A 27,875-nucleotide genomic window follows, 5' to 3' on the forward strand; every position below is an offset into this window, starting at 1 on the left:
TGACCATAAAACCATTGACTGAAAACCCATCTGGTTTACTCATGTTCTTCATGGAAGGAAATCTACTGTCCTTGTCTGGTCTGGTGGCATGTGCAGTCGATTTTGGCGGGAGAACAGCTGGTGAGTCAGTTTCAGCGGGAGCAGTGCGGAAGTGGCTGCTGGGAGGTAAGCCTGTCCTTTAAAAGCACTTGTCTTTGCAGGGGCAGGCCAGTCGATTTCGGCGGGAGAACAGCTGGTGAGTCAGTTTCAGCGGGAGCAGTGCGGAAGTGGCTGCTGGGAGGTAAGTCTGTCCTTTAAAAGCACTTGTCTTTGCAGGGGCAGGCCAGTCGATTTCGGCAGGAGAACAGCTGGTGAGTCAGTTTCAGCGGGAGCAGTGCGGAAGTGGCTGCTGGGAGGTAAGTCTGTCCTTTAAAAGCACTTGTCTTTGCAGGGGCAGGTCAGTCGATTTCGGCGGGAGAACAGCTGGTGAGTCAGTTTCAGCGGGAGCAGTGCGGAAGTGGCTGCTGGGAGGTAAGTCTGTCCTTTAAAAGCACTTGTCTTTGCAGGGGCAGGCCAGTCGATTTCGGCGGGAGAACAGCTGGTGAGTCAGTTTCAGCGGGAGCAGTGCGGAAGTGGCTGCTGGGAGGTAAGTCTGTCCTTTAAAAGCACTTGTCTTTGCAGGGGCAGGCCAGTCGATTTCGGCGGGAGTGGAGCTGGCCGGTTAGTCAATTTCAGCAGGAGCTGAGAATTTTTCTTTTTTTTAAATTAGTGTTTTAGGCGGGAACAGGAAGTCGACCCGCGGACGTCTGGGAAGACCTTCACCAATAAATTCTGGTGGAGAGGAAACCCGAGACACTACACGTGTAGTGTCTCCCACCCGCCCTCCTCCTCTAACCTAATAATAAAACCCATTGGTCTGAGGTAAGTACCATATTTTATTATATTATTATTTTTTATAAAAAATTTAATTTAGTTGTTAGCCAGATCTTGGTAGAAAGTTAGAGGAATGGCAGGGAAGGGAGTGCAATGTTCCTCCTGCAGGATGTTTGAGGTGAGGGATGCAGTTAGTGTCCCTGCTGATTTTACCTGCAGGAAGTGCTGCCATCTCCAGCTCCTCCAAGACCGAGTTAGGGAACTGGAGCTGGAGTTGGAAGAACTTTGGATCATTCGGGAGGCAGAAGGGGTCATAGATAGCAGCTTCAGGGAATGAGTTACACCAAAGATTGGAGATAGGTGGGTAACTGTAAGAGGGACTGGGAAAAAGCAGTCAGTGCAGGGATCCCCTGCGGTCGTTCCCCTGAGAAACAAGTATACCGCTTTGGCTACTTGTGGGGGGGGACGACTTACCAGGGGTAAGCCATGGGGTACGGCCTCTGGCACGGAGTCTGTCCCTGTTGCTCAGAAGGGAAGGGGGTAGAGGAGCAGAGCATTAGTAATTGGGGACTCTATAGTCAGGGGCACAGATAGGAGATTTTGTGGGAGCGTGAGAGACTCACGTTTGGTATGTTGCCTCCCAGGTGCAAGGGTACGTGATGTCTCGGATCGTGTTTTCCGGGTCCTTAGGGGGAGGGGGAGCAGCCCCAAGTCGTGGTGCACATTGGCACTAACGACATAGGTAGGAAAGGGGACAAGGATGTCAGGCAGGCTTTCAGGGAGCTAGGATGGAAGCTCAGAGCTAGAACAAACAGAGTTGTTATCTCTGGGTTGTTGCCCGTGCCACGTGATAGTGAGATGAGGAATAGGGAGAGAGAGCATTTAAACACGTGGCTACAGGGATGGTGCAGGTGGGAGGGATTCAGATTTCTGGATAACTGGGGCTCTTTCTGGGGAAGGTGGGACCCCTACAGACAGGATGGTCTACATCTGAACCTGAGGGGCACAAATATCCTGGGGGGGAGATTTGTTAGTGCTCTTTGGGGGGGTTTAAACTAATGCAGCAGGGGCATGGGAACCTGGATTGTAGTTTTAGGGTAAGGGAGAATGAGAGTATAGAGGTCAGGAGCACAGATTTGACGTCGCAGGAGGGGGCCAGTGTTCAGGTAGGTGGTTTGAAGTGTGTCTACTTCAATGCCAGGAGTATACGAAACAAGGTAGGGGAACTGGCAGCATGGGTTGGTACCTGGGACTTCGATGTTGTGGCCATTTCGGAGACATGGATAGAGCAGGGACAGGAATGGATGTTGCAGGTTCCGGGGTTTAGGTGTTTTTAGTAAGCTCCGAGAAGGAGGCAAAAGAGGGGGAGGTGTGGCGCTGCTAGTCAAGAGCAGTATTACGGTGGCGGAGAGGATGCTAGATGGGGACTCTTCTTCCGAGGTAGTATGGGCTGAAGTTAGAAACAGGAAAGGAGAGGTCACCCTGTTGGGAGTTTTTTATAGGCCTCCTAATAGTTCTAGGGATGTAGAGGAAAGGATGGCGAAGATGATTCTGGATAAGAGCGAAAGTAACAGGGTAGTTATTATGGGAGACTTTAACTTTCCAAATATTGACTGGAAAATATATAGTTCGAGTACAATAGATGGGTCGTTTTTTGTACAGTGTGTGCAGGAGGGTTTCCTGAAACAATATGTTGACAGGCCAACAAGAGGCGAGGCCACGTTGGATTTGGTTTTGGGTAATGAACCAGGCCAGGTGTTGGATTTGGAGGTAGGAGAGCACTTTGGGGACAGTGACCACAATTCGGTGACGTTTACGTTAATCATGGAAAGGGATAAGTATACACCGCAGGGCAAGAGTTATAGCTGGGGGAAGGGCAATTATGATGCCATTAGACGTGACTTGGGGGGGGATAAGGTGGAGAAGTAGGCTGCAAGTGTTGGGCACACTGGACAAGTGGGGCTTGTTCAAGGATCAGCTACTGCGTGTTCTTGATAAGTATGTACCGGTCAGGCAGGGAGGAAGGCGTCGAGCGAGGGAACCGTGCTTTACCAAGGAAGTGGACTCTCTTGTTAAGAGGAAGAAGGAGGCCTATGTGAAGATGAGGTGTGAAGTTTCGGTTGGGGCGATGGAGAGTTACAAGGTAGCGAGGAAGGATGTAAAGAGAGAGCTAAGACGAGCAAGGAGGGGACATGAGAAGTATTTGGCAGGAAGGATCAAGGAAAACCCAAAAGCTTTCTATAGGTATGTCAGGAATAAGCGAATGACTAGGGAAAGAGTAGGACCAGTCAAGGACAGGGATGGGAAATTGTGTGTGGAGTCTGAAGAGATAGGCGAGATACTAAATGAATATTTTTCGTCAGTATTCACTCAGGAAAAAGATAATGTTGTGGAGGAGAATGCTGAGCCCCAGGCTAATAGAATAGATGGCATTGAGGTACGTAGGGAAGAGGTGTTGGCAATTCTGGACAGGCTGAAAATAGATAAGTCCCCGGGACCTGATGGGATTTATCCTAGGATTCTCTGGGAGGCCAGGGAAGAGATTGCTGGACCTTTGGCTTTGATTTTTATGTCATCATTGGCTACAGGAATAGTGCCAGAGGACTGGAGGACAGCAAATGTGGTCCCTTTGTTCAAAAAGGGGAGCAGAGACAACCCCGGCAACTATAGACCGGTGAGCCTCACGTCTGTAGTGGGTAAAGTCTTGGAGGGGATTATAAGAGACAAGATTTATAATCATCTAGATAGGAATAATATGATCAGGGATAGTCAGCATGGCTTTGTGAAGGGTAGGTCATGCCTCACAAACCTTATTGAGTTCTTTGAGAAGGTGACTGAACAGGTAGATGAGGGTAGAGCAGTTGATGTGGTGTATATGGATTTCAGCAAAGCGTTTGATAAGGTTCCCCACGGTAGGCTATTGCAGAAAATACGGAGGCTGGGGATTGAGGGTGATTTAGAGATGTGGATCAGAAATTGGCTAGCTGAAAGAAGACAGAGGGTGGTGGTTGATGGGAAATGTTCAGAATGGAGTACAGTCACAAGTGGAGTACCACAAGGATCTGTTCTGGGGCCGTTGCTGTTTGTCATTTTTATCAATGACCTAGAGGAAGGCGCAGAAGGGTGGGTGAGTAAATTTGCAGACGATACTAAAGTCGGTGGTGTTGTCGATAGTGTGGAAGGATGTAGCAGGTTACAGAGGGATATAGATAAGCTGCAGAGCTGGGCTGAGAGGTGGCAAATGGAGTTTAATGTAGAGAAGTGTGAGGTGATTCACTTTGGAGTATTTGGCTAATGGTAAAGTTCTTGAAAGTGTGGATGAGCAGAGGGATCTAGGTGTCCATGTACATAGATCCCTGAAAGTTGCCACCCAGGTTGATAGGGTTGTGAAGAAGGCCTATCGAGTGTTGGCCTTTATTGGTAGAGGGATTGAGTTCCGGAGTCGGGAGGTCATGTTGCAGCTGTACAGAACTCTGGTCCGGCCGCATTTGGAGTATTGCGTACAGTTCTGGTCACCGCATTACAGGAAGGATGTGGAGGCTTTGGAGCGGGTGCAGAGGAGATTTACCAGGATGTTGCCTGGTATGGAGGGAAAATCTTATGAGGAAAGGCTGATGGACTTGAGGTTGTTTTCGTTGGAGAGAAGAAGGTTAAGAGGAGACTTAATAGAGGCATACAAAATGATCAGGAGGTTGGATAGGGTGGACAGTGAGAGCCTTCTCCTGCGGATGGAAATGGCTGGCACGAGGGGACATAACTTTAAACTGAGGGGTAATAGATATAGGACAGAGGTCAGAGGTAGGTTCTTTACGCAAAGAGTAGTGAGGCCGTGGAATGCCCTACCTGCTACAGTAGTGAACTCGCCAACATTGAGGGCATTTAAAAGTTTATTGGATAAACATATGGATGATAATGGCATAGTGTAGGTTAGATGGCTTTTGTTTCGGTGCAACATCGTGGGCCGAAGGGCCTGTACTGTGCTGTATTGTTCTATGTTCTATGTGACTTCAGACCCATGTCAATGTGGTTGACTCTTAACTGCCCTCTGAAATGGCCTAGCATGTTACTCAGTTGTACCAAACTACTACAGAGCATTTTTAAAAAAAAGGAATGAAACCAGACTGATCACCCTAGGCACCAGAAGCTCCAACGGCAAACCCAGCTGTCCACCCTGCAAAGTCCTTACTAACATCTGGAGGCCTGTGCGAAAGTTGGGTGAGCTATCCCATTAGTCAAGCAACAGCCTGACCGTCATACTCATTAAATTTAAAAAAAAAATCTTTATTGTCACAAGTAGGCTTACATTAACACTGCAATGAAGTTACTATGAAAATTCCCTAGTTGCCACACTCCGGTGCCTGTTCGGGTACATGGAGAGAGAATTCAGAAAGTCCAATTCACATAACAGCATGTCTTTTGGGACTTGTGGGAGGAAACCGGAGCACCCGGAGGAAACCAACTATGGTGAATGTATTCACCTAAGTATGAATCCTCACGGAACTTCCCCCTCCCCACAGCCTCTAGGCCCTCAAACGATGCCGGGCTATTCTCCTACTATGCCCATTGGGTCCCCAACTATGCGGACAAAGCCCGCCCACTGATTCAAACCGCATTTCCCCTGACGGCTGAGGCCCGCTCGGCCTTCAGCCGCATCAAGGCCGACGTCACTAAGGCCACAATGCACGCAACCGCCCCCTTTCAAGTAGAGAGCGATGTGTCAGTACCTGCTCAGTAAAGGCATCGCCTCGGGCAGGACTGCGAGCTATAACCCGCAGGGAAATGGGCAGGCGGAGAGGGAGAACGCGACGGTATGGAAGGCCGTCCTTCTGGCCCTCCGGTCTAGAAGTCTCTCGATCCCCCGCTGGCAGGAGGTCCTTCCCCACGCCCTCCACTCCATTCGATCACGCCTCTGCACAGCCATGAACGAGACCCCTCACTGCCGTTTGTTTGACTTCCCTAGGAAGTCCATCTCTGGGGTCTCGCTTCCATCCTGGCTGACAACTCCGGGACCTGTCCTTCTCCGGAGGCATACGAGGAGCCATAAGACCGACTCCCTGGTCGATAGGGTCCAGCTGTTGCACGCCAACCCCCAGTACGCCTACATCATGCACCAGGACGGACGGCAAGATACGGTCTCCCTACGAGACCAGGCGCCAGCTGGTTTCCCTGCCAACGTGCCCCCCCCTCCCCGCTGCCTACAGCCACCCCCAGCGCCCCTTACGCCCTCCTGGGTCTCCTGTATTGTCCCGCGCTGGCACTGGCGCCCCCCCCCCCCCCCGCTTACCCCCACCCCTCAACCGTCTCCGACATGCTGGACTGAAGCTCAAGCTTCAGACACAACGCCCCCGGAGTCACCACCTGCACCCGGAGTCACCACCTGAATGTATTCACCTAAGTATGAACTGTCTGTATAGTGCTGTGACCTGGTAATGATGATACGGTCTACTTCCAGGTACTGTACTGGAACCCCGGTAGGCTCCACCCTCACCGGGGCAATATATAGACCGGCCACCTGTGGGTGGCACTCATTTGTACAGCCGACACTGGCAGGCGAGTTCATGGAAGCCTAATGTTCACTCGTTCTCAAGTCTCACAGTGAATTGACGGTATAACACCCACACAGACACTGGGAAAACGTGCAGACTCCGCGCAGCAGTGACCCAAGCCAGGGATCGAATCCAGGTCCCTGGCACTGAAGCAACAGTAATTCAATGTTCCAGACACCTTACAATGTCCCACCATCATCATTCTGTCTTGTCCCATCAACATAATGGAGTGCATTTGGGAGTGCAGTTGCCCCGGGGTGGTATGCAACATTAATTTTGACTCTGAAATGTCATGGTATCAGGTCAAACATGGGCAAGGAAACCTTTTGCTGATTACCAGCTACCATGCCCTGTCCTCTCAACTGATGAATCAGCACTCCTCCATGTTGAACACCACTTGGGAGAAGCATGGAGAGTGACAAAGGCACAGAATGTACTCTGGATGGGGACATCAAGGTCCATCACCAACAATGGCTCGGTAGCCTCAGATATGCCTGAACTGGCCAAGTCCTAAATGATGTAGCCGCTAGCCTAGGTCTGTGGAAGGTGGTGAGAGAACCAACGAGAGAAAAACCTACTTGACTTCGTTCTACCCCCTCACCAATGTACCAGTCACATATTCATCTGTCCATGACAGTATTGGTACCAGTGACCACATACAGTCCTTGTGGAATCTGGCCTTCACAGGTGTGACGTTACCACCATGCCAGGTGAGAGATTTCAAGCAGATCTAGCAACACAAAACTGGGCATCCATGGGTGTTATGAGCCATTAATAGCAGCAAAATTGTATACAACCATAATCTGTAATCTCATGATCTGGCATATCCTCCACTCTACCATTGCAATCAAGCTAGGGGTTCAGTGAAGGAGTGCAGGAGAGCTTGCCAGCAGCAGCACCAGGCACACTTAAAAATTAGGTGCCAATGTTGTGAAGCTACAATACACGACTACTTGTATGCTAAACAGCAGAACCTGCTTGTGACTGGCAGAGTGGAACGATCCGATTTCTACAGTCCTACCACATCAGTCATGAATGGTGGTGGACAACTAAACCACTACTGGAGGAGGAGCCTCCACAACTATCCTTAATGGTAGGGGGAGCCTAACAGCACATAGCGCAGAACCCACCTGAACCATACTAGCAAACCTCCCAGCCAGGATATTGGTGCCCCTCCAGTCAGTTCTCCTCGGAGTAAAAAGCAGAATGTGGTCATCTGGGACTATGGTGACTTTTACTGAGATAATCTGCAGCTATTCACAATGTGTATTAATGATTAGGATGTGGGGGCCAAATGTAATATTCCCAACTTTGCTGATGACCCAAAAGTAGGTAGGAATATGATTTTTGAGGAAGATGCAAAGAGTATTTAAACAGGCTAAATGTGTGGACTAGAACATGGCAGATAGAATATAATGTGAAGTTGGCACTTTAAAAAAACAACCCAGAAATGTAGAGTAGTTCTTAAATGGGGAGCGATTGGGAAATGTTGATGTCAAAGGGACATGTGTGTTCTTAATGAGTCACTGCAGGTTCAATAGTCAGTTAGGAAGGCAAATGGTATGTTGACCTTTATTGCAAGGAGATTTAAGTACGGGGTATACAGCAGTCATTTTCAAAGTTGGGGTCGCGACCCGCGGGCGGGTGTCGGGAGGATTGCGGAGCCATCCATCGCGGCATTCCCGATCGTGGGAATTAATGCGCAACGGCCGCAGCAGCCGGCTTTAAAATGATGGCTGCGACCGGCTTTCAGAATGCGGGCACGCTGTGCATGCGTGCCCGCTCATCAGTGCGCATGCCTGGAGCCCAGAGAAAAACACTGTCTCCTCCCGACGTCAGGGTGCTGACCCAGGAGAAGATTTTTAAAAAATTCAATGCAGTCTTCCTGCCTGAAGTGACGGAAGAGAGCAGGTCACGCTACCCGAACACTGACGTCACAGGCTCTTGGCGCGATTGCGATTCCTCCATTTTGTCAGCAGCAAACCAGCAACAGGACTGTAAAATTTAAAATGGATCATTTTGTAATAAGGAAGAGAGGGCCAGAGACACAAACAGGCCAGGATCTTACAACTAAACCTGCTGGAGAGAGTGGCTCAGGAGAGTACACAACAGGACAAAGCTGTGCTGGTGTGACCTCCGATGAACAACCCATACAGAAATGTAACATTAAATGACAAAGCAAGTGAGATCTTGAGGACCACCTGGCTCACCTGCCGCATTAAAGGTAACCAAAATGGTGGGTCATGAAGTTCGGGAGGCATGGGTCGCGAAGGTCGGTTGGCATGGGTCCCAAAGGTTGGCCGGTTGGTAAAAATGGGTCCCAGGGAAAAAAAGTTTGAAAAGCACAGGTATAATAGAGCTTTGGAGTATCGTGTACAGGTTTGGTCTCCTTACCTAAAATCTAAAGAAGAATATACTTGCCAAGGAAGGAGTGCAACAAAGTGTTCAGCAGACTGATTCCTGGGTGGCAGAATAGCACTGTGAGGGGAGATTGAGGAGACTGGACCTGTATTGTCCAGAGTTTAGAAGAATGAAAGATGATCTTATCGCAGTCTCAGAATAAGTAGGCTATTAAGGACTGAGATGAAGAAGAATTTCTTCACTCGAGGGTGGAAAATCTTAATTCTCTACCCATGAGGCTGTGAAGGCTCGGCTGTTGAGCATATTCAAGACTGAGATAGATAGATTTCTACATAGTAAAGACATCAAGGGATATGGAGGTAATGTGGGAAAATGTTGAGCTGGATGATCAGCTGCGATTTAATTGAATGGCGCAGCTCAAGAGGTCGAATGGCCTATTCCTGCTCCTACTTCCTTTGATCCTTAGAAATCAGCAATTTGCATTTATATAACCACCTAACTTGGCAGTCCCAACCATCGGGAACATTATTTCCGAATCTACCCTGCCTAATCCTGTTAGAATTTTGTAAGTTTTTATGAGATCCCCTCTCACTCTTGTAAACAATTAATATAATAGCCAATTTACTTCTCCCTCCATCCCAAGAATCAACCCGGTAAACCTTTGCTGCACTCTCTCCATAGCAAGAACATCCTTCCTCAGATAAGGACACCCAAAACTGCTCACAATACGCCAGCTGTGGCCTCACCAATGCCCGATATAATTGCAGTAAAACATCTCTATTCCTCTACTCAAATCCCCTTGGTATGAAGGCCAACATACCATTTGCCTTCTTTACTGCCTGCTGTACCTGCACGCTTACTTTCAGCAACTGATGCACAACTGTGGGGCGGCACAGTAGCACAGTGATTAGCATTGTTGCTTCACAGTGCCACGGACCCTGGTTTGATTCCCGGCTTGGGTCGCTGTCTGTGTGGAATCTGCACGTTATCCCCGTGTCTGCATGGGTTTCCTCCGGGTGCTCCGTTTCCTCCCACTGGTCCCAAAGATATGCTGTTAGGTGAATTGGACATTCTGGAACCCCCCCCCCCCGTGCAACCGAACAGGCATCGGAATATGGCGATTCGGGGATTTTCACAGTAACTTCATTGCAGTGCTAATGTAAGCCTACTTGTGACAAAGATTATTATTACAAGGACACCAAGGTCTCACTGAGTATCGATTTCTCTCAATTTACACCCATTCAAATAATAATCTGCCTTCCTATTTTTGCTCCAAAGTGGATAACCTCACATTTATTCACACTATACTGCATGTGCCCACTCAGCCTGTCCAAATTCCGCTGAAGCATCTCTGCAACCTCCTCACGGCTCACCCTCCCACCTAACTTTGTATCCTCTACAAATTTGGAGAAAATACATTTAGTTCCTCGTCCAAATCATTAATATATAATGTAAAGGCAGCACGGTAGCATTGTGGATAGCACAATTGCTTCACAGCTCCAGGGTCCCAGGTTCGATTCCCCGCTGGGTCACTGTCTGTGCGGAGTCTGCACATCCTCCCCGTGTGTGCGTGGGTTTCCTCCGGGTGTTCCGGTTTCCTCCCACAGTCCAAAGATGTGCAGGTTAGGTGGATTGGCCATGATAAATTGCCCTTAGCGTCCAAAATTGCCCTTAGTGTTGGGTGGGGTTACTGGGGTATGGGGATAGGGTGGAGGTGTAGGCCTTGGGTAGGGTGCTCTTTCCAAGAGCCGGTGCAGACTCGATGGGCCGAATGGCCTCCTGCACTGTAAATTCTATGATAATCTATGATAAACAGTTGGGGTCCTGGCACAGATCCCTGAAGTACCCCACTAGTCACTGCCTGCCACTCAGAAAAAGACCCATTTATTCCAACTATTTGCTTCCTGTCTGCTAACCAGCTTTCTATCCATCTTAAGACGCTACCCTACTATGTGAGACCTTGTCGAAAGACTAAATAAACCACATCCACCGGTTCTACCTGGTCAACTCTATTAGTTACAGCTTCAAAGAATTCTAGTAGATTTGTCAAGCTTGATTCCAAGTCCGACTCCAGGACTTGAGCATGATAATCTAGGCTGATGTTCCAGTGCAGTACTGAGGGACGATCTTTCCGATGAGCCAATAAACCTTCCCCCTCAGGTGAATGTAAACAATCCCATTATTCCAAGACCAATATTTATCCCTCAATCAATGCCACTTAAAGGCAGGTCTTGTCATCATTACTTTGTTATTTGTAAGAGTTTTCTGTGTTCACATTTTTTTGTCACGTTTTATGCAGTACAACTGTAACTCAATCTCATTGGCTGTAAAGTGGGATATTCAGCGATCATGATCGGCATAATAGAAATTATTTTTCCCTTTGTTTTTATCCTTCTTTCTTACTTTTGATTTTAGTAAGAAGGATAGCAATGACTTTGGTGACCTCCAGCATTGCATTAATTAGCTTGCGTATTTCCTGTATAAATCCTGTGGACTGACTTAATATTTAGGTATATAGGGCTATCAATGAAAATTTGCTTGGACTGTCCATGAGCTAATTGCACTGTTTCAGCATTTTTGGTTTATTAGCTCGGCACCATTATATCATGGCAAAAGATGATGCCAGTGTAGTAAAACTTTTCTTTCTGTAAATTGCAACTAGTTTCTGCCCTACATGATGCAAGCTGAAATAGCGAATGACATATTCCTTTGTACTCTTTCAACTTTCCAGTTTGTGTCTTCCTACATAAAAACTTATGTAAGTGGCTGTCATTTTGGATACATTTAATCAAGGCTTTGCATATGAAGTTTTCTCTCTGGCTGTTGGGGCATCTGTGACATTAGTTGGGGCAGTCTGAACTTAATTTTTCACGAGCGTAGGCCCCAAGTACAAAACTGGTGATAGCTGACAATCCCCTCACCATGTCAGATTGGGTGACATGAGAGTTTATGCTGATGCAGTGGTGGATATTTTTAAGATTCAATAGCCGGGTTTCTTTTTTCCATATCTGCACTTAACCCTGCCTGTGACGTTTCCCTTCATTAATTTTAATACGTGCAAAATTCACTGCTATCGAGAGCATTGAGTTTATTGCATCTGGTTATGCTGTTCCTGACCTTTGAAGCAACAATTTGATAATCAGGTTAAGTTTCACTTCAATTGCTGAGCAGTTCACTTTATGAACAAAAATGGTGAATGCATGCAATTTTTAATTACAAAAAAAAAATTAGCCTTTAAAATATATTTCCTTTTGAGCTTTTAGGTTGTCCTTATCTACACATAAGCATACAAAGATACATTACGAGGAGGTATTGAAGTCATTGCCAAAGTTATCAGGTATAGGCAGGCAGGCACCATTCAAACATTGCACCTTATCAAAAGATAACTAGAATAGTTGCAATTAGGCTTTTAGGAAAGTATGCAAGACAATTTTTTGAAGTTTGACATGTCCACTTTATTTTTAAAAATCACACGCAGGCATGGTTTTTTGTCCTTTCAAATTTGACAAGTCTGTTGAGGGTATTTTCATCTGTTTAATTTGACAATACCGATGGCACTCGAAATTAGAGCAATTTGATAGATTGAAAGTAGCACAGATTAAGCTCATGACATTTCACAGAGGTCAGTATTTATTTAGATAAATAATATGGTTAATGCTTTTCTAAATTATTAACTTATTAGCTGATTCATTGGTGGATTTAGCCTTGCGCTTGTCCAAAGAAAGTAATGACTTGTTAAAAGGGGATTAATAGTCAACCATATGTTTTGTACTGGAGTCATAGAACATAGAACATTACAGCGCAGTACAGGCCCTTCGGCCCTCGATGTTACGCCGACCTGTGAAACCACTCTAAAGTCCATCTACACTATTCCCTTATCGTTCATATGTCTATCCAATGACCATTTCAATGTCCTTAGTGTTGGCGAGTCCACTACTGTTGCAGGCAGGGCATTCCACGCCCTTACTACTCTCTGAGTAAAGAACCTACCTCTGACATCTGTCTTATATCTATCTCCCCTCAATTTAAAGCTATGTCCCCTCGTGCTAGACATCACCATCCGAGGAAAAAGGCTCTCACTGTCCACCCTATCCAATCCTCTGATCATCTTGTATGCCTCAATTAAGTCACCTCTTAACCTTCTCTCTAACGAAAACAGCCTCAAGTCCCTCAGCCTTTCCTCATAAGATCTTCCCTCCATACCAGGCAACATTTTGGTAAATCTCTGCACCCTTTCCAATGCTTCCACATCCTTCCTATAATGCGGTGTCCAGAATTGCACGCAATACTCCAAATGCGGCCGCACCAGAGTTTTGTACAGCTGCAACATGACCTCATGGCTCCGAAACTCAATCCTGCAAAAACAGTTGGGTTTCCTTTGGTTTTTCAAATTAATTTGTGATAATTATTGCCATCCCTCATTGCTCTTAAGAAGGTGAGTAATTTGTTGCTCTTAAAGTTAGTCATTTTATTGAACCACTGCAATCCATGTGGTGAGAGGCTAGTCAGATGCCAGGATTTTAATCCAGCAACTGCAAAAGAACTGCGTTAATGCGTTTATTAGGATGATGTGTGAAAGCTAGAAGGGGGTTTGGAGGTCAGGCCGGGTCTGGTGGGAGTGAATTGACTAGCTGCGACACTGAATCTATAGGGGAGCAGTGCACTGATTGGTCTGATATGTATGTAAAGGGAAGGAGTGTAATGGCTATTCTGCGAGTATGTTTGCTTTCCTCTACTATATGTCTTGGAGAGAAGTGTTTTGTTTTCTGTCTTGAGTCTGACAGTTTTGAAATCTTTTCTTGCAGTCAGAATTTAGAATGGTATGTGTGCCATTATAATTGCAGACTTCTCTACAGATTAAATGCTAATCATCAATTATATCCTTAACCAGAAGTATCGCAATTTAATTCTTCCCGATTCTACCTGTTGAGTATAGAATGCAAATGTGATCAAGGGCTTGCTGGGAAAACTAAAAGCTGCACTTTGCAAGCAACCAATTGTTAGGCAAGTTGTTGTATAACTTGTTCTCCAATTTGACCTTTCTGTGGAAAAGAAATTTCTTATGAAATGTTACCTCACAAGTGAAATGTGACTTAGACTGGGGAAAAATTGTTCTGTGCATAGCACTAAACATACATTATTCAATTAATTGGTTATGCTTATTTCATGGAATTGGGCACAAGTATTACTTTGTGCCATGACTGATGTACCATATAAAATTGCATTTGCCACAGTTTGAATGATTAAGGAAGTAATTTGAAGATTTACTAGCTATTAAATCAGGAATGTGATGCTAATAAAAGGGTTTACGGACATTTTCTCTAGGCCTTGACACGGCAGCATAATTATTGCTGTGATTGGCTTGCCACAGCATTGTAACATCAAATTATGGCCACTCCATGATTTTAGAATTTTTTTGCACATCTGCACATCTTTATGTTAAAGCTGACTATTCTTTTGGGCGTTTTAAATAAGTAAATTTCAACTTAGTGAAATGGCTGATTTTTGCACAAGAGCTGGTAATTCCTATTGCTGAACCATTATCTAGTAATTTGTGTTACTAAGCTGTGGAGTTACTGGAATTTGTTTGCTAATTAATATCAGCATGCAATTGCTAATCAACTGACTGCATAATCGCAACTTGCAGTGTGTGTGCAGATTTTTGGACATTAGCAAATAAGAATCAGTGACTGAATAAAGAATGTAATAAAAGGCTAAATTAAAAATAGTCAGTTGGCTAATATAAAGATGACCGGAGTACTATCAATTTTTACTAACTATTACCAATAACTAAATAAATTAATTCATGAATGAATGTATCTATATCATTAAGAACTATGAAACTCAAATTGCAGCTATTAGTAGCACACTGGCTGCCTTATTTGAGATTTTTCTGGAGTGTCCAGTTTATGACTGGAACAGGTACATAAAAAGTTGCTGAACTTCATGCTAATTCATGTTAGAATATTCAAGCTGCAGCAGCTGTTTTATTTTAGTCTATTTTATTTTAGTCTGAATGGAATACCAACAACTAAGCTTGTTCAGTCAATGCCTGGAAGTTCCAACAAAGACACTGCCTGGCAGAGAGAATAACAAAAAATGCTAATTGAATACTTTGAAATATTGTCTGATTAATGAAATGTATACCAACTAGTTGTAAAACAGAAGGAATCTAGCAAAGCAATAACATGGAAAAAAAACACAGCTTAGAACTTTACTGCAGCGCCTGCATTTCTACATCACGTGAGGCTCATGGTTTTTTTCAGGCTCAGAGGGCCAAATAGCTGCCTCCTTCTATTTCCTATGTTTCTTATTCAATTTGCTAAACTTTTTAAAAACAAAAAAATAAAGAACTCAGTACATTTTGAAATGTACTGAGTTGGTTGTGGCCCTTTTAGCACCAGTTTCTTTGCTCGTATGGTTCACTTCTTATTATGATTAAATGATTTGACTTAAAGGCAAAGTCATTCACCAGGAAAGTACAAGAAAAATCAGAATATCTACTCATCTCCTAGCAGCTGGGTTATACAGCAGCACCTACGAGGGCTGTCTGCCAATCCTTAACAGGAAATTATGAGCCAAAATGTTGACCTAAAAGACAAAAATGCCAAACCATTGGTGAAAAACATCTAGCTTTACTGTGTATTCCAACCCGTATCTCTATCTGCAGTTGTACTTCTGAATGTTGTTACTAGGGACTAATATGCACACTGACAATTTTCTTGGGGTTCTTTGACAGAATTTCAAATGTTCAGCTTTGTCTATGTTTTCTGATGTTGTTTTATTCTATCCCCAGGAATATACATGTCCAAGATGTGACTCAGGTTTTATAGAAGAATTACTTGATCAAGTACCAAGGTAAAACAACATGTATTGCAAAGTCGTAACTAACTTTTTAATTAAAAAAAAAAAAAGTATTTCAAGAAACTTCACAGCATCATAATATCCCACCTAATGTAGTTTTGACCAGCGAGATAACAAATAGGTTGGCTGAAAAATTATAATCCAAGAGAACTGTAATCTTACAGTGGCTTATTCTGGGTATCAAAATCTAATTTGGCAGAGTGTATTCATGAATGACTGATTTTTATTTTTATGCCAAAGAAAGAGTAAATTATTTATTGCATCCTCAAGAATATTATAAATGCTGAACTTTATTGAGAGTACTTACCACATTATGAACTAGCCCTGTATCTGCAGGGATCTTCCAGCCCACTTTGACTCGGTACACCGCAGTAATGTGAAGCAGTGATGGACACAGTCCATTTGTTCTGAATTCCTGAGTGGGTCCTTTTGTTTTCTACCTGTCTACCATTTTCTCATGCATTCCCAGTTTTTATCCTGAAGCCCCATGAATTTGTAAAGTAAACATTTGTATGAAAGATTACTTTTGGAACCGTAGCTTCTTGTGGAGTTTATCATCCTAGGTGTGGGCTATTACTTCCTCCGAAAAGTGAGATGACTTTTGCTCCTTGTCGCCAATTTAATGGAATACTATCCCAGAAGCGTCACCAATAATGTTGCCCTTTGGAGTCGCCAATATTATACTGAGGCCCTTTTTATGATATGTTACGTCTCAACAGCGTCGCCAATACTGTGGGTGTTTCTGTTTCTCTTACTGAACCACAAGGCTTTCCCGTATATCGGTCAAATTACCACACAACCAGTTAGTCAGTTCAAGTTCAAAGATGGTTTATTTACACACAAGGGTTACTTTGGCATGCAAGCACAATGTACTACAAGTTAAACTACACCTATAAACTACAATAACCTACACTTAACTTCAGGCGACCGGCACTGTGCAAGTGGAGTGGATAAGGCCTTTATCTTGATCTCACGTGGCTGGTTTGAAGAAGTAGCTCTGTCTCTGCTGGGCTCATGCGTCAGGTAGCGATCGTTGGTCTTGAACTTGGCTGTCTGGTTGTTATGCTGCAGTTGGGCTGGCACAGGCCGGATTCAAAGGAGGCTGGCACAGGCCGGGTCCAAAAGAGGCTGAATACATGGCTGTGTCCCTTTTTGTCCTTCTGAGTTTCGCGCTCTTTGGGGCGGTCCTTAATCTTGGACCCAATAATTTGACAGGGCTTCAATCACTGCCTTCGATTTAGTCTAATAAAGGGGTGGGAGCCTTGGTGGCTGGGCGGGTCCTTAGCGGACATTGACCTTGGCAGTTGGGCTCTCTGAGTAAAGGGAGTGGCGCCGATCAGTTGTGGCTGTATCGGTTTCTTGAGTGCAGTCCTAAAGTTCTGGAGAAATGGGCCATTAGAATGCAAACGAGCGGGGGTTTTGATCAGGTCTAGCTACCTGTGTTTAAAATACACAGAAGCTCTGTATCTGTCAGTCCTGGGTTGGCCATAATTCCCATGGTCCTTTGCAGGTGGCCATCTCAGATTGCTACACTCTCCATTGTGCTTATAATTCAAGAACTACACTCCTAATGCGTCAGCCAAAGAGCATAAAACCTCAATGCATTACTGCCAAACTCCAACCCTCCTTCCCAGTGCTCCCAGATCTTCATAGCAGCCCACCAAAACTGATAAATCTGTCTCCGTTATTTGATGTAACACCCATGGTCAATCTATCCATTTCCAAATATCTGCAATTGAACAATTGGCAGTACTGCATTGAGATTTTATGCTTTTTGCCTGAAGCTTGAGGGGAGTGGGTGTCTAGTTTTTGCATCTAAGAGCACTGGCGAGGGAGCTAGCCATCTAACCTTTCTGAGGAAGTAACATCCCAAGCCTGCAGTGATAAACCCCACAAGTACCTCGGGTTCCAAACGTTATGTCCAAAGTTTCACGCAAATGTCCACTCTACAAGCTCAAATTTGTGGGGCTTCAGGATTAAAAACTGGGAATGAATGAGAAAATAGTGGATGAACGGACGCGTCTGACAAAACAACTGACACATTGAACAACACCCTGGGGCACTGGTTAATATATAAAAATAAATCTTGCAGGCATATAGACTGACTGACTTGCTGCACTGAAGCATAACTTCAGGCTCTCTGAGCAGTTCAGGAGATTATTATTATGGCAGGTATATAATCAAAGTCCAGGGTATAAAAAAAATAAGAATGACAATATTCAATTGCAGGATATTTGCAGTTAATGAGGGTAATGGGTAGATTGATCTGGAAATTTAAAGTCATTTGTCTACAAACTTCCCCCCCTCAGCAACAATTATACTGTTAACTGACCTCCAGCTTGTGCTTATTTTAACAGCTTGGTACATCTGGAGGGACAGTCTGGATAAATGCAGTTCCAACTTTAATATTGTAGCAAATAACCCATAACTATTCTATTATTTTAAAATGGCACATTGTTCATAGGTTAGACAATATCATGGAATATTGGTAGTGTAAGAAAGTATTGGCTCTGTAATCAAAATACATTTGCTAAATGCTTGATGGAATACTGATTCATGCAGTTCTATTTTTAGGCTGCACTTATTGTCTGACACATTCTGATGGAGAAATTTGAGGTCTCTTTACTTAAAAAATAAATGTCCAATTAGGGGCAATTTTAGAGTGGCCAATCCATCTGCCCTGCACATTTTTAGGTTGTGGGGGTGAGACCCACGCAGACACGAGGAGAATGTGCAAACTCCACACGGACGGGGGGGCCGGGATCAAACCTGGGTCCTCCGTGCCGTGAGGTAGCAGTGCTAACCACTGTATCACCATGCCGCCCCAAGGTCTCTTTACTGAATGTTAATTAAGTACTATCTAATATATCTTCTGTAAACAATGCTTGATGAGAGAGGCTGGAAGATGATGTAAAGGAAAAATAATTTGTCATGCTGAATTTATCAAGAGATTGTAAAGCAAAAGGAATAGGTTTTCAAGAGCACTTCTGTATTCTGCACAGAATCCTCCTGCTATGGTGGTAGTTGATTACCACTTTCAGTCTTTGTATGCTTTTGAATACCATGGAATACTCTGCAAAAATTCTCTAGGCAGGTACAATGTAATTGGGTCATTATGCTTTATCAATAGTTAATCATTACATTTTACAGTGGCAGAAATGTTGTATTGTTGAAACAAAGGCTTCCACCATGCAAATAGAGTTGGAACTCTGCATGGAAAGTATCTAATACCTGTTTGAACTGAATACTGAATTGCTTTCTCATGGAATTGGCCTAATAGTCATCGCTAAAATCTGTCTGCATTTGTATATTTTATTCAGGTTGTATGGCTTAGGATCTAAGTATAGCTCAAAATGTTGGTTATTAATGTACTTGCCATTCTGTCCTTTTGCCTAATGATCTTTATTGTAGGCTTACATTAACGCTGCAATGAAGTTGCTGTGAAAATCCCCTCGTCGCCACATTCCGGCGCTTGTTCGGGTACACAGAGGGAGAATTCAGAATGTCCAAATTACCTAATGTCTTTCGGGACTTGTGGGAGGAAACGGAGCACCCGGGGGAAACCCACGGAGACACAGGGAGAACGGGCAGACTCCGCACAGATAGTGACCCAATCCGGGAATCGAATCTGGGACTCTGTCGCTGTGAAGCAACAGTGCTAACCACTGTGCTACCATGCTGCTCAATGCTCCACTCCGGTGTTCATCATCTATAGGTTTGAAGTCATGATTCTCTTGACCACTTCCAAAAAGGCAAGGTTATATTATTGGCGATTATTCAGGCATTATTTTTTATCCCTCTGCTCTGACTACTCGAAGTCAGCGTCACGTGCTGGATCTGACGCTGATCTGCAGTATTTCCTGTGTAGCTGCTTAAGCTTTGTAATGGCTATCCATTGATCAGCTTCCTGATAAATATGAGGAACTCAAAATGGCAGGTTTCCAAATACCGCATATATTGGTTGAAGGCCTTCCCTCTGCTTTCCTTCTCAAAACAACAACTTGAGTACCACTGAGGATAGGCTAGATCATTTGGCCAGTTCCATTTTACAAACCATGCTGATTGTGTTGTTATTTAAAGTAATGTGAGCCATGAAACTTATTTTAGTAAATGGCTGGCCACATTGAAAGGTTCCGGCAGCTGCAAACTACAATCTTGCAAGGATATGTGAAAGGAGAATCTAGAGTTGTCCATGGATCTTGTGACTGTTGCATAATATATTGGGAACTATTGGGATTTTGAAGCAAAATAATTCCTTAACTGAAACGGATGTTAACTGTTTGACTTGCACATGGTCTCTGACTTTAACCCAGTAATTAGTACAGATGATGCAGCCTGCCTTGTTGTACATTAATCTGTAATAGCTAGTTGCAAGTTCTTATGCAAATTATACCGTATGACATTGCTAATTATGCAATATTTGGAATTCTTGTAGAAACACTGAAAATGGCTCGGGTTCAGCAGCTTCCACAAGTGACCAGACTCGACAGTTATTTGAGGTTGGTAGCATGGTTTTGCCAGGGTTTCAAGTTTTAATTACTTTGCAGGCCTTAATTATCTCGTGTCATATCCATTCCTAACTTAGTTTTTGATCGAACTACATTTTCAATGAATAATTGTTTTCTGAACTATAACTTTTTATTAATGGTTATCTCACAACAACATATTGCTTTAATTGTAGTCAATACAAAGTATGAAAGAATGCACACTGTGATTACATTTAGATTATCAATATCTTATTTTGAAAGGGTTGGTGACAATTTGCTGTAATAAGCTAAGCATGTGGCAGGACACCACTCGCATAGATCTTTATTTGATTCACACACCACCAACCACTCTATAAAGTGGGGGTTCCCAAACTGAGAAGGAGCTGGCTGGCTTCAAGGTTTTTCCATTGTTGTACTGGAGGTCTTGGGGCACAAGATGGAAAGCAGAAGAGATAGAATTCTGCAGAGATAGAATTCTGCAGTGCAGAAGGAGACCATGCGGCCTATTGAGTCTGTGCCTACACTCCATCCCCGTAACCCCATAATCCACATATCGTTTGAACACTTAAGGGGCAATTTAACATGGACAATCCACCTAGCCTGCTCTTTTTTGGACTGTGGGAGAAAACTGGAGCATCCGGAGTAAATGCATGCAGACATGGGGAGAATGTGCAGATTCCGCACAGACAGTGACCTAAGGCCGGAATTGAACCCGGGTCCCTGGCGTTGTGATGTAGCAGTGCTAGTCTCTGTGCCGCCCTGTATTTACTTGTCATCGAAAGGCTATGGGAGTAGATAGCCACAGAGGTCAATTCCTGGAGACTGGTCCACAAAACCTGAATGCAATGGTGGAAGCAATTCAGTGGTCTCAGGAATGGTCAAGATCAGTACGTACATCTTCAAATGCCACATCCTATCAACAGTAGCACTACTCTCAGCTACTCCTCAATTTGCAACGTTCCCATCATCCACCCACCAATCTCTCTTGATCAAGTCTCACTCTTAACATTCATTCGCTTCACTGCGTGCACACTCACCTTGGCACTACTGCAGGTCTCATACCCACATCTGAAAGTTTGCACATTCTGTCAACCATTCAGTTGTGGCAGCCACATTGTCTGAACAAAAGTTCAACTGACATCCTTCCCCCTTTCCTGTAGCGCAAGGTGGCGCACAACTGGAAGCAGCAGGAATTAACCAGAGGGGGATAGGTATGCCTTTGTGTTCTCGTCCATGTGGAGGACACTACTGGCCAATACTGACGCAGCCATTGCTGAAACCATGGCCAACAGTATGCTAAAACCACTGTAGATTATTGTATCTTTGTGGTTAATCCTCCTTCTCATGTCCCACTTGCTCTATATTCCACCATCTCCGGAAAGCTACAGATGCTATAAGCATGCACCACTTACTTCCACCTCTCTCCCGACAATTTAACCCTTCTGCCTTTTACCTTTCAGTTAACCAAGAAATACAAATTAATCAGGTAGTGGAGGAATATCAAAAAATAAAGTGATGAAGGTACAACACCATCACTTGATTTCACACTCTTGGGCAACAGCTCAAATGTTGACATTCCATCTATCTTAAAGAATAGATTGGAGAAAAGATCTTCACGTGCTCAGGCACAGGGCTGGTGACTCCAGAGAAGGATACTGCAGGTACCAGTTCGCTAGAGTTCTGCATAGGACTCGGATAAGGACTTTGATGTGAAAAAATACAGAAGAAGACTGGGCAGATACAATAAAATGCATGTGCAATTGGCATCCTCTTTGAAAGCCTGCACTCAATTTCCAGGAGCTTGGAGGCATCCAGGTCTAACTTGGCATGCAGTTTGTAGCTTACCCTTTCCAGCAAGGGAGTGGTGGCTAATCCATGAGCATACTGTTGGGTTCAACAGTGATACAATATTCAATGGTTGATGTGTCACCTTCTTTAATAGAATAAGCAGCTCGCACCAAAGGTCTGAATGCTGTAGTGGTTCAGACTAGTCTCATGCAAGCTTAGACTACTGCCAACAAGGCTGTGAGTACCATTGTGCAAAGGAGCCTGCAGCATGTTGGAGAAATTCAGGATTACTGAGGCATTACCCCAGGAGGAAGGCAGTGGCTCCATTTAGCATGACCCTGATGTCTCTCTTGAGGATTCATGCTCTCATTTCTGCTTCTCTGCAAATGTCCTTGCTGTTCTCTACTGAAAGCCATCAGCCTTTCACTGTTGCGCTGCATCACTGGGGATAGCGCATCGTAGGAATAACACGACAGGTTCAGGCACATAGAAGATGGGGGCTAAGGGACAGCACAAAGATGATCAGTTTAATTGTATTTGGAATATGGCATAATTTGATTTATAAATCGTATGCATTTATTTTGTATGGCTTCTATCTCTACTGTGTTCAAGAGAATGGTGTGATGGTCAGTGACCGAAGGGAAGCAGTGTTCAATTGCTGGTGAATGGGAAATTGGGATTGTTGCACTCTCATTAATTTTTCACAGCCGGTGCAGAAGGTTGCTGTCTAGCTTGGTGCCTCCCTTTCTTTCCCCTTTCTCCAATTCCTCCTCCTCATACTTGATCTCAGCTGCCTGCTCTGTCATAGACAGCCGATAACTGATGGCAAGGGTTGCCTCCTTATGTTGGCGAGGTTGTGCAGCACGCAACAGATGCCAACAAATCACAAGTCCTGCTAAGTTGAATATTTCAATGGAGTCCAGTGATTGTTGTTGCAGCATGACAGTAGTCTGCTGTATCAAATTTCTCCTGAGAATACTCTTATTGTAGAATGCTGTGCACCTTTGTGTGTGGCTTGCGAAACAAAGTCATGCGCCATATCACCAATGGATAGCCATTTTTGCACAGTTGCCATCCTTTGGTTTGCTGTGGTGGCTGGAAATGCAGCTGTCACAGTAAATTACTGCAGTATTAAGGTATTACCACTGCTACCAAGATGTTGGGTGTTGTGTGGCCTCCAACACCTGGATGTTGAGGGAATGAAATCTATTTTGTTTTTGTACATTACGGAGTTGGCTTGAGGTAATATGCATATAGTCAGTAGCATCCTACACCATGAGGTAGCCTGCAGTCCGAGCAATCCCGAATGGAAACTACCTGCTTGTCTTTAGCAAGAGAGAATAAAATGGAGTTCTGTCTCTTGGGAGGTCCTGTGGCTCTTGCACAGTAGGGGATGAAAAACTGCGAGATATTGCAGAGAATGTCAGAACCAGCTTGGAAGGATCAAAGTTCATAGTGCCGGTCATCTTCTTAGCCATTGGCAGTACAATCTTTGTCTTGCTCTGTTGTCTCATTGTTCCATTCTTGATTTCAGGAGGATGCATTGAAATGGATGTGGCCTTCTGCTGAAAGCCCTCTTGTGCAAACGTACAAATTAGGAGCCTGTCGAGCCTGCCCTGCCAGTCAATAAGATCATGACTGATCTGACTGTAACCTCAACTCCACATTCTCTCTTTTGCTGGCACACCACTTGTTACATCTTGCCAACCAGATTTTATGCCTACTGTTTCCTGTTAGCTAGCCAATCTTCCATCCATGCCAATATGTTACCCCTTAGGCCATGAACTCTTATTTTCCTTAATAATCTCTGATGTGGCACCTTATCAAATGCCCTGGAAATCTAAGCACAGTACATCCACTAGTTCCTCTTTAATCAAATTTCTTCAACCAGTGAGTGGGAACTGCAACAAGAAGCAGTTGAGGCCAAAACATTGTATGTCTTCAAGAAGGAATTGGATATAGCTCTTGGGGCTAAAGGCATCAAAGGGATTGGGGGTGGGGGGGGGGGGGTGGGGGGGAGAGAAAGTGGGAACAGGTTACTGAGATGGATGATCGGCCATGATTATATTGAATGATGGAGCAGGCTCGAAGAGCCAAATGGCCACCTCCTCCTATTTTCCATGTTACGTTTTCAAAGAACTCCAATAAATTGCTTAAATATGATTTCCCTCTCAAAACCATGTTGACTTTTTCTGGTTACCTTGAATTTTTCTAAATGCCCATCTATAATATCTTTAATAAATAACATAGCATTTTTCCTATGACAGATGTTGGGTTAACTGACCTATAGTTTGCTGTTTTCAGTCTCCCTCCCTTTTTGATTAAAAGAGTTCCATTCGCTATTTTCAAATCTAATGGAACCTTCCCCAAATCTAGTGAATTTGGGAAAATTAAAACCAATGTATCAACTGTCTTACTGGCCACTTTTTTATTTTAAGACCCTAGGATGAGGTACATCAGCATCTGGGGACTTGACAGCTCGCAGCTCCAACAATTCGCTCAGTACCACTTCCCTGGTGATTGTAATTTTCCGGAGTTCCTTCCTCCCTTCCATTTCCTGATTTACAGCTAAATCAGAGATATTACATGTATGCTCCGTCGTGAAGACCGATGAATACCTGTTCAATTCATCTGTCATCTCCTTATTTTCCATTATTAATTCCCCAGACACACTTTCTATAGGACCATGCTCACTTTATTAAATCTGTCTTTATATTTCAAGCATGCTTCTTCTCCATAAGACCATAAAACATAGGAGCACAATTAGGCCACTCGGCCCATCGAGCCTGCCCTGCCATTCAATCATGGCTGATATATTTCTCATTCCCATTCTCCTGCCTTATCCCCATAACCCCTGATCCCCTTATTAACCAAGGACCTATCTATCTCTGTGTTAAATACACTCGGTAACTTCTGTGGCAATGAGTTCCACAGATTCACCGCTCTGGCTGAAGAAATTCCTCCTCATCTCTGTTTTAAAGGATCATCCCTTTAGTCTGAGATTGTGCCCTCTGGTTCTAGTTTTTCCTCCAAGTGGAAACATCTGCTCCACGTCCACTCTGTCCAGGCCTCATAGTATCCTGCAAGTTTCAATAAGATCCCCCGTCATCCTTCTAAACTCCCAACAAGTACAGACCCAGAGTCCTCAACCGTTCCCCCCCCCCTTATTAATCATCTTTGCTGTTTTGTATATTCTGTCCAATCCTCTGACTTGCCACCCATCTTTGTGCAATTAGTTGCTTTTTCTTTTAACTTTATTTAACTATATTTAACTTTTTTTTTAGTTAACCACGGCTGGTGGGGCCTCCCCGTGTAATTTTTCTTCCTTGTTAAAATGCATCTATTCTGTTAAATGTCTGCCAATGTATCTCTATTGACCTATCGCTTTGCCTCTCTATTGACCTATCCCATTGCTAATTCACTTTAGCTAGCTCTGCTTTCATGCACTCTTAATTTAAGCTCAAGATTATAGCCTTAGACCCACTCTTTTCTCTCAAATTGAATATAAAATTCAATTAGAATATGATCCTTCTCCTTCTCTTCCATCTTCTAGCAACTTTTTATCCTCTGGGCATTCTCCCACGCGCGCTCAGTTCAAAAGGGAAGCCAAGTTAATGCAAGCTCATTGAGCAACTGGTTTGCACAGAAGCCTTAAAGTCGGCAAAAGTACCTGCCGCATCACTCCTGTCGACTTCTGCAATTGGAACAGCTATTGGAAACATCAGCATTTGTAGATCTCAGCAGCAGTCAGAAGAAGTTGACCAGTTACTAAATAAGTTGTTGATTCTTTTAGATAGTGGAGTGAGGTAATGGGATTAGGGTTACATGTTTACACATGTTCATTTTTGCAAGGTTAAGAGAAGGCATTGATGAGTGTGAAGCTCCAAATGTCAGCGCTGATGTCAAATCGACATTCCATGCTGATTGGTGTCTCAATTTACCTACTCTGTATATTTCTGGCAGACATTAGCTGTGCACGTTAATTACCTTCACCATTATAGTGTTTAGCATTATTCTCGTCCGAAGTGCATGTGTGCTGTGAACACCATTTTGATCACCCAACAACACACATGGAACTCAAAGAATGGGCACGACAGCTTGCATCTCTCCTCCCCCAACCCCCCACCCCCGCAGTTTTTGTTGCTTATGGAAAAATTGGGTACTTATTATTTTTTAAAGCACTTTAAGAAACCTCTGCATGTCGTGATAAGTGTTATGCTTCCTCCTAATTAGCTCCAGCATGTGCATTTTTCAAATAATCCATTTAAAATAAAACTTTTCAGATTGTTTACTGTGTGCAATAAACTACTATCTTGCCCATGTCTATCGTATAGTTTCATAAAAATTCAAAGTTCTTGATGGCTTTTGTTACAATTATGAGGTTTATAAGATTATGTTTTGTGTCGGAATGACAAATTGCCGTTCCAACCTGAATACAAGGCCCCTGTGATTCATTTTGCTGTATGGAATTGTGCAGAGGAAGTCATTTTAAAGATCAGGTTACAGGAATTCCTAAAATATCACTGAATATCAAGCAGGTTAGTCTGCCAGCATCTGATCGAGAGGGAGCAGCCAGAAGCCTAATGTGTCTCTGTTTCATCGCACCTGTGGATGGGAGCTTGTGCTCATATTGAAAAGACCAAATTCATGAGTTGAAACAAGGTAGGGTGCTCTTTCCAAAAGGGCTGGTGCAGACTCGATGGGCTGAATGGCTTCCTTCTGCACTGTAAATTCTATGATTCTTTCAGCTATTAACTGGAAGTTTGAATTTCTTTATTAGTCTCTACGGAGATCGTAACACTGGTGAGGGGTGAGAAGGGGCAGTGATTTTTTTTTTTTTAAAAGGCAGCACCCGTCCATTTCCTCCAACATCAAGCTATTTAGTGTAGAGATAACAATGAAAATTTGTTGTCTGTTCAGACATTGCCATCGATTCATCTGGAATTATCAGGGAGCCACAATGTACACATTACAATTGTGGGAAGCCTATTTTGCTGTGCCTCTCACAGTACTGTCAGTTCTGCTTGAAATGTTGAGTCGAGTGATATCTGCTAGTCCTTTGCTTACTGAAGAGAAGCAATGGGAGCAGTTGAATGTTCTATCCAAAGTTCTCAACTACAAACATTTTGAGTGAGAAAATGGAAGAATGTTTTATTTCTAAAATCATCTCCTTCACTGTCAGCCCTATTTTGATGATGCAGTTGGGATGCTTCACATTAAAGTTAAACAAGTCCTTAAAATCATTTCAATCCCTGTAAACATGAGTATCTGTGTAGTCCAAAACCATGCAAATAGCAGATATATTTAGCCCTGAGAAAACTTACTTGTGCTCCTATCGATTTAGAAGAGTTAAGGAGGCTTTTAAAACCCACAAGATCTCCACCTGTGGTGATTTGATTCTGTACTGTTATAGAAATTAGCAAAATATTTACATGTGTTTACTTCCTTCCTCATTTTATCTTTCTAATAACATGCAACATGAGAGTTACATGTACTTTATTAGTTTATTAACCCAGTGGTTATCCAAAATAAGCATATAAATCTCTATGCCATACTAATAGAACATACAGTGCAGAATCGAGTCTGCACCGACTCACTTAAGCCCTCACTTCTACCCTATCCCCATAACCCAATAACCCCACCTAATCTTTTTGGTCACTAAGGGCAATTTATCATGGTCAATTCACCTAATCTGCACGTCTTTGGACAGTGGGAGGAAACCGGAGCACCCGGAGGAAACCCACGCAGACATGGGGAGAACGTGCAGACTCCGCACAGACAGTGACCCAGTGGGGAATCGAACCAGGGACCCTGGCGCTGTGAAGCCACAGTATTATCCACTTGTGCTACCGTGCTGCTATAGGTAGATAGACTGTTGTCAGTGGAGGGAACTGCACACAAGGGGATTAGTTGTAGAGTGTCTGTGGCATACAATACTGCCGTGGAGGTTATAAATAGAGGTGGTGGATTCAGTCAG

The 27,875-nt window shown here is 43.9% G+C and overlaps 1 protein-coding gene across 2 annotated transcripts in view; it reads left to right on the forward strand.

The window, feature by feature from the left end:
• The window catches only part of rnf126 (ring finger protein 126), a 95,259-nt gene that overhangs the window by 20,845 nt on the left and 46,539 nt on the right, over positions 1 to 27,875 (forward strand). For both annotated transcript variants that reach the window (XM_072482093.1, XM_072482094.1), the window contains exons 2-3: positions 15,556 to 15,617; positions 20,059 to 20,122. In XM_072482093.1, coding sequence (XP_072338194.1) covers positions 15,556 to 15,617; positions 20,059 to 20,122 — 126 coding nt within the window. The remainder of the gene's footprint in view (positions 1 to 15,555; positions 15,618 to 20,058; positions 20,123 to 27,875) is intronic.

Source organism: Scyliorhinus torazame, chromosome 18 (assembly GCF_047496885.1).
Source record: "Scyliorhinus torazame isolate Kashiwa2021f chromosome 18, sScyTor2.1, whole genome shotgun sequence".
Lineage (NCBI taxonomy): Eukaryota > Metazoa > Chordata > Chondrichthyes > Carcharhiniformes > Scyliorhinidae > Scyliorhinus > Scyliorhinus torazame.